This window comes from Kryptolebias marmoratus, linkage group LG2, assembly GCF_001649575.2.
Source record: "Kryptolebias marmoratus isolate JLee-2015 linkage group LG2, ASM164957v2, whole genome shotgun sequence".
NCBI classification, from domain to species: Eukaryota; Metazoa; Chordata; class Actinopteri; order Cyprinodontiformes; family Rivulidae; genus Kryptolebias; species Kryptolebias marmoratus.
Genome location: NC_051431.1, coordinates 37,109,097 through 37,121,397, shown reverse-complemented (window position 1 = coordinate 37,121,397; position 12,301 = coordinate 37,109,097). Strand labels below are relative to the sequence as shown.

Sequence of the window (12,301 nt, the reverse complement as noted above, 5' to 3'; positions counted from 1 at the left end):
TCAGAGCTGGTGAAATTTTTCTGGGTCTACCACTTGACTTTTTTGTTCCATAACCCTCAGGATCATTTAAAAAATGCAAAATGACTGTCTTACTGCGTCCAACCTCAGCAGCGATGGCACGTTGTGAGAGGCCTTGCTTATGCAGCTCAACAATCCTATCACGTTCAAAGTCCATGAGCTTTTTTGCTTTTGCCATCAGGTCTTGACAGTGTAAAGACTTGACAGAAAATGGCTTTTAAAGACTATGGTCTTAAACTTTTGATCAGCTGAAAAAATCATGTTTGAGTGTAAATGCAGTTTGCAGAAAATAGTGAATCAAAATTGTGTCAAAATTGCAATAGGAAAATGATCATCAATTGAATCAGTTTTCCTTCTGATCAGCGTGTCGAGTCAGTCCAAAAGTTTACTAAACTCGGACTGACCCATTCAGCAGCCTCAGCACCATCAGCATATTTATGCTCTACACTCAGCACACATTCAGTCGTGTAGGAACACGGACTTTGTTCAGCTGAGAAAACGGCAACAAACTAAACTACTCTACATGGAAAAATGTAGAAGTTTAATATTAACTAATGTAGCGCTTTTTCACACCAGTATGTTGTTTTGGGAAAGAGTTGTTTCACAGGCCTAAATAGCTATAAAAAGCAGGCCTTTATTTAGCTAGCCATTAGTCTAGCATAGATGAAGACTTTTGCCTCTTTCTTAATACTCTGTGCTCTATGACTGATGCCACGGCTGATAAGATACTAACTACTGATGTCTAATTAACATCACTTCAAACATGACTAGACTATGCATTTAAGAATTTTATTAAAACACTGACTGTTCTGTTGAACAGAAACCCTTTCCTGTGTATTTTTCCCTGAAATGTGTCAACATTCATGGAAGTTGGCATATTTTATAACTAATTGATTAATTTTTACAATCCCAACTTATGATTTCATATGCTTTAGGTGAAACATGGGGTTCAGAAAAATAAATAAAGGAAAAAGTTGGAATTTGGGAAGAAATAAAAACAAAAACAGATTTCATTGGAGCCCTACACTCCAATTATTCTTGCGCCGATTGCAGTTATTGCAATTCCATTACAATAGTTTTATTTAATGATCAATAAATAAACATGTTCCATTTTTAAAACTTACAGTAGAGTTTCTGCAGTACACAATGAAGTATTTAAATTGTAACAAAACACTAACAACTAAAGATATGTTTTAACAAAAATAACAGGATTCTTGAGGACTTACATATTCCTTGACATTTTTGGTTTTGACAGCTTTGTAAGAGTAATATGCAGGATACAGGGTCCCAAACAGCAGCCTATAAAAAATGAAAACACATGACATGAGGTTAGTTATTTATATTAATGTTGATTCAACAAATATCAATGTATTATCATTCCTGTAACACTTGTCAACCTGGAAACAAGGAATAGTCCAATGATAGTATTGTTCAGAGAATTTCTTTGACACTAAACATAAAATTAAAGATCCAGAGACACAGATTATTGTTTATGTGACCCTGAATGTAACTTTTTACAAGTTGTAAAATTGCAGCTTCACATAAAAACGGAAACCTGGTTGAATAACCTACTTTGTTTGGATGAAATGTTGACAGCTTCATAACTGTTCCATCTCACGGTTATAAGATTTTAAAACAAAGCCGCTGTTTTACTTTTAAAATCCAACATCTGGTCCTGTAAAACAATTTGAGGACTCATTTAAACCCCACAACGATCCAGAGTCAGGTCTTCCTAGAACCAGTCAAACACAATAAGTCACTGTTCCCTCTGTAATCTTCGGCTTAGCATTGGTTTGGGGGTAATGAGGGGTTTGTTTCCATGTCTGGTCCAGTGCCGTTTTCCACATTAACCCCTGTGCACTCTTTGTTCACAAAACTCTTGGTAGCTCCCTACAGCACAGTCACTGTTTATGATGTGTTTTTAGGAAAAGTTAGGATGCAATGCCTCTCACACCCACAAAATGTAGTTGTCACATCAGTGTGTAAATTGTGTTCATTAGGCACTAGTTTGATTTAGGCCCTCTTTACACATGAACGTTCTCCTGGAAAAAGAGATTTTCAGATGATGATTGTTAGAATATTACACATTTAAACTGTATTTCACGGCTCCTTAAATCCTCTGTCAGGAGACACCAGTCTCCAGCATGAAAGCATCCATCCATCTATTATCTGCTGCTTGTTCAGGAGTCAGGTCGGGAGGGCTGCAGTTTATGCAGGGAGGCCCAGACATCTCTCTCCACAGCCATCTCTTTCAGCGCTACTGGGAGAACTCCAAGGCGTTCCCAGGCCAGCCGAGAGACATGGTCTCTCCAGCGTGTCCTGGGTCTTTCCCTGGGGTCTCCTCCCAGTTGGACATGCCTGGAACACCTCCGTTTGAGTTTGAAACTTACTGATCTGTAATTCTGTGTGGTTTTAAGGATCAGTGTTGATACTGCATTTTAAGTAGCAAATAATTTATTCTAAATACACTGTCCCAGGTGTTTGTGTGTTAGGTAATGATAAATGATCCAACCAAAACAAACATCTCCACTCCTCCGTAGCTTCCTGACAGTAAACTCACAGCACAGAAAATTTTCAGAGAAAATATGTTGGGTTGTTAGTTTTATTCAACAAGCTGAACAAACTATAAAACAATAAGGCTTTCAATGGCTTTAGTGAATTGTTTAAGTGTAAAGTGGTTAATGAATGCTTCACTGTTTTCTTGGTGGATGAGAATAAATGGGGCTCCACAACAGATTACAATGTTTAAAATACTACAGATTTACACTTTTTTCTTTTTTTTAAATTATTGCTATATTTTTTTTCTGAGTATGTCGTACAACTCGTGATTAATGTTTTGGGAACTATGAACAGCATTTCTGGTAAATTTATGAGTGACAAACCTATCGACACTGAGGCCAACACCGGAAAAACTTTTCACAACTTCTGCGACACACAGGTGTTCTTATTTAAGTACACAATAAGATCAGTAGTTCTGAAAAAGAAGTTGTAATTATAACATTTTTAGCATTGCAAGCAAAAAAATATATATATTTATGCCATTAGGAAACAACTTGCCAAATCATGACCACAATACTCACTGCAAACTATAAAATCAAACATAAAAAAGTTATCCTGAACTATATTAAATGATGCAGTTTGACAAAATTTACTCCAGTAATTTTCCAGATATGTTGATATGAAAATTTTAAATGTGGGCTGGTTATGGACTTAATAAAAACAAAGGACACAGCAGAATTTACCAAAAACAAATGGAAGCTTGAGTCATGTAATTGACCTACATCCGGCAGGCCATAGTCTGTGTTTGTAAACAAATATGGCGGAAGCTTACAACAAGCTTAGAATCGCAGAAAAGACATATAGGTGGAAACATAAGAGTGCAGCTAAATGCCAAAGAAAAGAGAAAAATAGACTAATATAACCGTCAAGAATAACTATCAGGGATCAAGCAGGGCTGTGGAGCGCCACAATGAGAGAGTTTGGCATTCAAACATGTCGCTTTTGTAAAACTTCTGCTGAATCAGTAAGTTTTCAAAATTGAAAACTTACTTGAAAACTTAAATTCATTACCAACTCGATCCCAACTGGCATTTCCATGGACGTTGCCATTGCTGACCTATTTCCAATCATTTCACCTGTTTCTGTAGGTGAATAAATACAGTTGTTCACCAATTTTGCAATTTTTTAATTTCAGGACACATTAACATGAAAACATTAAAAAATTGTGCAGATTTGGTTTTACTTAATGATTTTTTTACAAGGCAAAGAGTACCTTTCTTTGTGGTCACTATAAACACCCACACTCTCTCTCTCTCACACACAAACCACTTACTGAGCTGGGTTCTCAGTTGCACACCATATATTCAGTCTGACAGAAGTATAGAACAAGCAACAAAAACTAATAAATCACTAAAGCAGGACTCTTCTTTCATCCAATCCTTTTCGTCGTTCCTCTGCTCCTCTTCCTCCTCCCCCTCCACACACACACAGCTCGCCAAGTGTACAACACAGTGTGTTCTCTGCAGAATTCATGCTGCACCTGGATCTTTTCATTGAGCGTACACGGTGAGGATTCTGCATCGCAGCTGCTGTAGACTAATGATGTCAAATTACAAGAACCGTTTGGATTTTAATGTCTGAACACTTCAAAGACCATGGAAAAACAGGAAGTTAATACCTTCCTGCTATTTTAGGTCAAACATTTAACTCAACACTTGAGAGGTATATTTAGGTCCAATACTATCATACAATGTGCAAATCTCTTCATTGACAAAATAAAAGTACAACTTGTATGTACTGAATTTTCTCATTGTAAAAGATCTCTGCCAAAAACTTTAGCATTAACAGTGGGTGTCATCCCTGTTAGCAAAATATTTCATGAACCATTGGTGAGAATTTAAAGAAACTTTTAGAACATAGTCATTGAATGTAGATCTAAATTTAGGCTAAGTTCACACTGCAGGCAAAAATTAGCCCTAATCTGGATGTTTTTATTCATATGCAACCTACATCTGATTTTTCTATGATTGTTTGAACGTGACAAATACAATTGTTTTCAATGTGGTACTAAATTGGATACATATCCAACATTTTTCAAAGCGACCTCAGTCTGAACGGTCATGTCACGTTTCATCCAACTTTTATATCATTGAAGTAGGAAAATGTGGATCAATCCAAATTTTGATATTTTCCTTACCAACGTCACACAGTTTAAAACTCAGAACTCGACATGTCTTCAGCTACACAATAAAAGTCCAGTTCCTTTTTTTTTAGATTTTCCATGTCCTGGATGACTGAGAATTATTTAACTAATTAATTAGCCTAAATAAATTTTGAAGTCAACCCAATTAGAGATCACTGCCAACAGCTACACTCATTCAATTTAATAGATTTTTATTTATTTTGTTGCCTTTTTCAGCTGTCCTCCTGCCTTTCTCAAAGAGTCTCTTCAAACAGTCTTAAAGATTCTTTCAGATAAACCAGATTTTTGTATCAGCTTAGATATTAGCAATACCTTAACAATATGGAGATAAATACAGCTGCACAGTAGTGGCCTAGGAATGTATTTAGACACACCAATCTGTGAAAGTTACCTCTTTACACCTGAGCTTTACACACAGCAAGCAAACTGACATGAGAGATTTGTCAATTGTTTTATGCAACCAAGGCTCCAATCTGCAACCTCAGGATCACAAGACCGCGGCAATGAACACCAAGCTACCCCATCCCCATTCAAGTAGCTGAGAGTAATTCACAACAAATACTTGGAGTATGACATCTTGCAACTTCTAGTGAGACCGCACAAAAGGTTAATTTCATGGTTTGACCAAAATGGTTACAGCTTCATCACCTCTCAACATAAAAATTCTGGCATGAAAGGCAGCGGGCAATATGCATTCCTTTAAGGAATGCTAGGCCTTTAATTTAGAAGCAAATATTAGTGATACATTTAAACTGAGCTTCAGATAAAATAAAAACAGTCTAAAGAGAGTTGTGCAGAGCAGATGAATAAAGACAGTGAAGATACTTTCCTGGTAGGACATCTAATCCTTCAAAATAACTTAAACAATAAAAGTCTGGAGTTTTACAATAAGAGCCACCCCATAAATACACACAGACACTATATATAGCCACGTTAACACCCTAAAATCTGATTCTTCTCAGCAGCAGCAGCCACATGCAGTTTATTTTCCTGTTGTTGCCATAGAAACTGAAAGGCTGTCAAAGCTCCAAGTCTCTTGCCTCTTGTCTATGCTGTGTGTCACACTCTGTAATTTCAAGGCCCTGTGAATTCTTCTACAAAGGCTGAACCACTAGTCCAAAACTAAAAATATGAAGCGACAACATTTATTTCCCTGCCTTTTCTAAAAAGTCTCTCCCAACAGTCTTAAAGGTTCTTTCAGATAGGACACTTTTTTGTATCAGCTTTGATATTAGCAATACCTTAACAATATGGAGATAAATACAGCTGCACAGTAGTGGCCCAAGAACATATTTAGACACACCAATCTGTGAAATGTACCTCTTCACGCCTGAGATGAAAGACTCATAATTTATCATAATTTGGAAACGGGTGTTTCCAGAAAAACTAATATTGACTCTCAACATCACTTCACAAAGAGCAGAACAGCAGAGAATCAGTAGTATAGGTACAATTACTTTAGAATTCTGAATAAATTATAAATGAAAAACCCAGCCGTTATTACATGGAAATAAAATATAAATTAAAATTGTCTCATACAGAGCAAAATACCAAAGTTTTAAAGTAACATGGTATTAACATTTTTTTTTTAATGTAGCTCATGATCTAATTTTTTTAAGGTTAGATTGGTATAATTTTGAACCAGAAACCACCCGATGCTCATTGTTAAGTTTGAGATTTAAGTATTGTGACATCCTTCGTATAAAGACGATGTTCTTTAGTAGACATGTACTGCACCTCATCTATCCACAGTAGCTGAATAAAAACATGTTGCATAAATCTGCACTAATGCATAGGCTATATGACTAATCTGCAGGTTAAAAACTATTAAAAATGTTTTTACTTTTATTGACAGCCTTAAATCCGCAATCCATGCTTACTTTAAATTGAGTCAGCCATTTGCTAAAGTGTTTTTGAAACAATCTAAAAAGCAGCAATTCATCAGAGCTCTACCGTCTGTGCTCCCCACCCACCCCTCCAACCTGCATGCAGCTGAGAAAACAGCTCCAGTGTTTTCAGATGGGCCAACACTCAGGGCTGCAAGTCAATTTCCCCAGTTTCCTGACATTAAACACCACCAACAACCAGAGAGAAGGAAGGGGGAACAAAGAACCAAAGGAAAGAGGAAAAAACTACAGATGTAAAGGAAGGAGAGAGATGCTGGTTCTGCCGTGGTTGGAGCTACCAGTAATTACTTTAGGCTTGAGGAATAGGAATTTCATTGCATGGCTTTTCCTCTAAAAACAAACTGTGGATTGTTGAAATGACTGCAGCTCAGATAAACATGACCAGTTAGAAATCAGCAACATGTTGGTTGGAGACTAAGAACTGTGAGGAAATGAGCCAATTTTCAGTTTTAATCAATAAACTCTGAGCTTTTGCGACCAACAGAACTGTGAGGTGTGTGGCTGCATTTTGTGCAGACAGTTGTTGGAAATCCCAATTAATCTTTATGAACACAGCTTGAAAAACTACTGTTGGCCATGCACATTATTTTGTTGCCTACCTCCACCCACTGTGGTGTTCGTCTTTGAAAATTGAATCAGGTGACTCCAGATGAGTCTTCGTGATCTTTATTGTGCTTGCCCATTCACCAAACATTTTACTCTGTGTCTGGCACTCCCTCTGCCCTTTTATCTCCTTCTTCTACCACTTCAACTACTTCCTGTCTAATAAATTATACAGTAAAGTCAGTACTGACACCAGGTGATTAACACAATTACACCTGACCATCACATCCTCCTTTTCTTAAGGTGAAAATACATAACAGTACTACCATTAAATAATAATTGCAACCTTCACACTATCTAAACCATTTTTTAAAAACATGCATGTTAGGCTGCCTTCAGGCCTCCCTTGATAAAGAGATCTGTGATCTCAGTGGGACTTGCCTGGTTAAATAAAGGTTAATAAATAAATAAAGACTAATAATTTAACAACAACAATTTAAATACATTCCTTCATCACAATACAACACAGTTAATATTGCATTTTATACATTTTAAAAACAGATTCATCAAACAATTTTATAGGGTCAGTCTATCATGTTTTTGGTTTTCCTTGTGGATCTTCTCAGTTCAGGTTCAGATGGAACAATAACATCATTAAGGTGAATTTATACTCAACAAGAAGTGAAGAAATTGTCTCTTCTTCCCAGAAGCTATGACAGCCTCATTCTCAACACAAGGTCTGGACAGAACCTTTTCTTTCAGGCGGGTTAGGGTTAGGGTTCATAGCTGTAGCCAGGAGGGAGTTCACCTCAGCTGGGCAGCATAAGGACACGTGCCCTACATTTGTTTATGGCGCACAGTCTCTTCATGACAAATTTGCAAATGCCAAACAGTGTTTACTATCTCTGTCTGTATAATAAAAATGACTGGTCACGGTAAGAAAGGGAAAATCTGTACTGGGGCAGGAGGTTGAAGAAGTTGGGGGGAAGAAATCATTTCTGATGCTTTGGGAGGAGGAAGGGCATCCTAGAATATCTGGCTGCAGTTCTTGTGGAGTATAAAATTTCTAAGTGAAAAAGAATGTCTCACAACCACCTGACCTCAAGCCAATTTCTTCACTTCTCACCGAGTATGAGTCAGCTTTTAGTCTCACCAAGTTGTGGAATAACAGGTTTAGGTTCACTAACACCTAAACTGGGTTGTTTAGGACACTCTTTAAGAAGACTATGGATTCCTTCTGAGATTATGTCCTCCCTCTGGTCTAACAGTAAATGATTGAGGTCCAACCTCTTTAAGAACAGCAGCTTTGGTTCTATCAGCTGCTTTCTGCAGAAATTCCCTGTATGGACAGTGCATACAGGGGATTTGACATTACATGCTTAAAATCATATCGAAAAAAATCTCCCATTCCTTGCTTTTGAAACAATGACCATACCTAGCAAAAATAGATGTGGTTTGAGTAATGACGCAAGACGACAAAACATTTTCCATTTGGAAAAAAACTTGAATAGTAGTCAATAATTACCAAGTAGTCTTTACCTTTGAAATGAAACAGATTTTAGCCTACTTTTTGCCATGAATGAGTTGGAACATCTGTTACAGTCATGGGCTCTTTTGTTTGTTTGTTTCTGTGCTTCCGACACGTTTCACATCTGCTAATCAGTCTCTCAATGTCTTTATTTATCTTTGGCCAGTTTCCCGGGCCTTCTTATACATTTTTCAACACCAAGGTGACCCACGTAACTCCTGTTTAATAGGTTTTATCTTTGAACTTGATGAATAACCATTCTGTCTTGCTTAAACAAAAGACCATCAACAACACTTAGTTCACTTCTGATGTGAAAAGATCTAGGATAAGAACCTGCAGGTCAATTATTTTCAATGTTAAACATCACATCCTGCAGTTCAGAGTATTTCGTCATTCCCTCAGCTATTTGTCTAAACTTCATACCTGACACAGGAAAAGTGGACAATATCATGTTCATGTGGATTTGAACATCTTCATCAGTTGTAATCTTGTAGTCAGTTTGAGGTGCTCATGAAAGTCCATCTGCAATAATAAGATACTTCCCTGGTGTATACATGAGCTCAAAGTCATATCTCTGCATCTCCATCATCAAACGCTGAATTCTTGGTGACATTTCATTCAGATTCTTTTAAAAGATGGAAACTAGTGGACGGTGGTCAGTTTTGACAATAAAGGCCAAAAACTAATCTGAGACATTCTTTGCAGGTTTTTGTTGTTCACCTTCAGCCTGAAGTTGAACTGCTCCTCTCCCATCTTTTGAGGCATCAGCTGACCGTTTGAATTTCTTTGCAGAGTCAAAAAATGTCAGAACAGAATAGCAAGAAAATAAACCAACATCGTCAACCTTGTATCTTCAAAACAACAAATGAGGGAATATTTTTTTAGAAGGGCGATATTTTATTTGTCCAGTAGAGTTTCGGATATGCTTTTAAGGAGTGGTAGTGACGTATTCTCTAGCAGAAAGAAAGAAAGAGATAGATAGATAGATAGATAGATAGATAGATAGATAGATAGATAGATAGATAGATAGATAGATAGATAGATAGATAGAAAAAATATTACATGATGTCAACAATTATTATTTCCCCACAAATATTTGCATGTCTCTTGTGTAACAAATCCAGGAATCTGGTCAGATGTGGTTGTTTTGATTTATGAACGTTTCTTACTGAGTACAGTGACCAAAGTCAGAGCAATAATGACAAAAGCGGAGTTGAATTCTCTAAATGCTAAGTAAAACAATGTTACCTAAAATTTCTTGCTGCTGCTACTTTCAAAGATTATTGTGGAAGTAAACATGACAACATGATGAGACGTGAGAGTAACCTGAACCATAAATATTTTCCACTTTTGTGCCCTTGCTCTGTCCTTATTCTCACCACTGTTGATAACTGAACTGTTTATTACATTTTGTTATACTAATATAGTATTAATCATTAACGTTCTTTGAAACAACGCGATTCAATTGCAGTACAACATACCTAAAGTACTTCTTGTTTACTGTTTTTAAACATCTTTAATTTTATCGTTTCACCAATTTACCCTCTGCTGTAGTATTTTTATAGGACTTCAATGACACGTCAAACATAGAGAGTGCAGTAAGAAAGGACCAAAACCTCCTCAGCACAGTGGCAGTGTTTGAACAGGTTCAACTGGGCAACACCTGAGGAGACTGAACACGTAGAGGCTTGTTCTGAACCTCAGTTTTGTTTCATAATAACTGACTCACAGTGAATCACACACACGTGATATTAGCATAACAGCCTGAGCAGAAACCCCCTGAACTGGGTCACAAAGGTTCGTTTTAGTCCAACCGAGCCATTTAGTGGTCTGGTAACATTTAGCAACAAAGACGTGTCCTGCTAGGTCTGTGTTCAGAGCTTAACAACAAGTTAGCAAGGGAAGCTAACGACGCTCGGGTCATTAATACCACCATTTTTTCTCTCTAAATTCACATAAAAAGTTCATTCAGGGCGCTGTCAAGTGTCTTTGTACTTACACGACGCATCTGGAAATCATCCACGACACCATGTCTTTAGCCTTTTTGTGTGGAGCTGTGCCAGTAGATGTAGAAGTCGGCACCGTCCAGCTCTACAGCTGAGCTTGGAACTTCTTCAGCCAAACCTTCGGGCAAATCCAGGAGCCGTTGGCTGTTATCCCACAGAACCACTTCCGGTCCCAGTGTTCGCGCTGAGGAGTCACGGCTTCAGGATAAAATACACACCCAAGTCAACTCCTGTTGTTTTCATGAAGACTCTTCTTTCCCCGTCTCTACTTCGCTCCCCAGTTCCTGACAACAGAGCTGGCTCAGAGAACCTCTGACGTCAGAAGGAAAGAATAAGCTTCCGGGCATCTGATTGGTCTGAGCAATCTGTTTACCAAGAAAACGTATCCTGATTGGTTGGTTGAGTTTGCTCCGGGGATTTCTGCCAATGATCGAAGCGGTAGGATTTGAAGCATTTCCCCTAAAAGAAGTTTTGCAAAAGCTGAGTGTTTGACTGAGTTGTGTCTCTTTGGTGCTCCACCACCTTGCTTGATCACTGATATTTATTCTTGTCTTATTCAGTCTTTTTCTTTTCATTTTCATTTAACAGCAGATTCACTCTTGTAATTCCATCTAAACGTCTTCTTTGAGATTTTACATTTGTCTGATTCCACCATACTTGTTTCCCTACACAGACTACAGCCAGCCTGATGTAGGTCAAACACGTGACTCAAGCTTCTACATGTTTTTTGGCAGATTCTGCTGAGTGCATTGTTTACAATGAAAGTGGACCTGCATTTTAAAATTTTATATTAGTATAGCTAGAAAGCAACTGGAGTATCTTTTATTGAACTGCAGCATTTCATATACTTTACAATAACCTTTTTTCTGTTTCATTTTATAGTTTGCAGTAAAGAACCAAGCGTGTCGCTTCTATGCAGAGGTATGCAGCAGTACCTTTAATATCAAAAAAGTTTTATTTTTTGTTAAAATGAGACATAACTTTGAAATAATTTTATATAAATTATTTATAGAAAGTGAAGTGAGTTCCACTTCACTTTAACTTTGGGTCCCTTTATCAGAGGCCTGGGAGCTTGAGGGTTCTGTGCAGTATCCAAAGTTAATGTCTCATTAGGCTGAGCTGGTGTAGGCTATTTGGTGACTCCAAACAGGGAGAAAATTGCATGAAACTGAGGAAAATGTTCTGTTGCAGTCTCACAGAATTCTGGGTGTTTGTGGGCAGTGAGCCATACAGTTGCATTTTGAGCAGCCACTTTTTGAAAATGGCAGTCTATTTTTGTGTGTATGGCTTACAAAACTGTATTTTGTCAGAGGAGACTTATTGTCTATCCATCCATCCATCCATCTTTTATTGCTGTGGTTGGGTCACGGAGGCAATAGGTTCAGGAGGGAAATCCAGACCTGGTGTGTGAGGTTGAGAGGTTCCGGCTAGAAATAGTCGGGCTCACCACAACACACGGCTCTGGCTCTGGAACCAGTCTCCTTGAGAGGGGTTGGACACTCTTTCACTCTGGAGTTGTCCCCGGTGAGAGGCGCCGAGCAGGAGTGGGCATACTTGTTGCCCCCCATCTTGGTGCCTGTACGTTGGGGTTTACCCC

General features: G+C 37.9%; 1 protein-coding gene across 1 annotated transcript in view; it reads right to left on the bottom strand.

Moving 5' to 3' along the window:
- reep3b (receptor accessory protein 3b) overlaps positions 1-11,012 on the bottom strand; it is a 33,239-nt gene extending 22,227 nt beyond the window's left edge. The window contains exons 1-2 of the mRNA XM_017431865.3: positions 10,698-11,012; positions 1,245-1,317 (exon numbers count right to left, since the gene is read on the bottom strand). Coding sequence (XP_017287354.1) covers positions 1,245-1,317; positions 10,698-10,729 — 105 coding nt within the window. The 5' untranslated portion in view covers positions 10,730-11,012. The remainder of the gene's footprint in view (positions 1-1,244; positions 1,318-10,697) is intronic.
- Between the last annotated feature and the right edge of the window lie 1,289 nt (positions 11,013-12,301).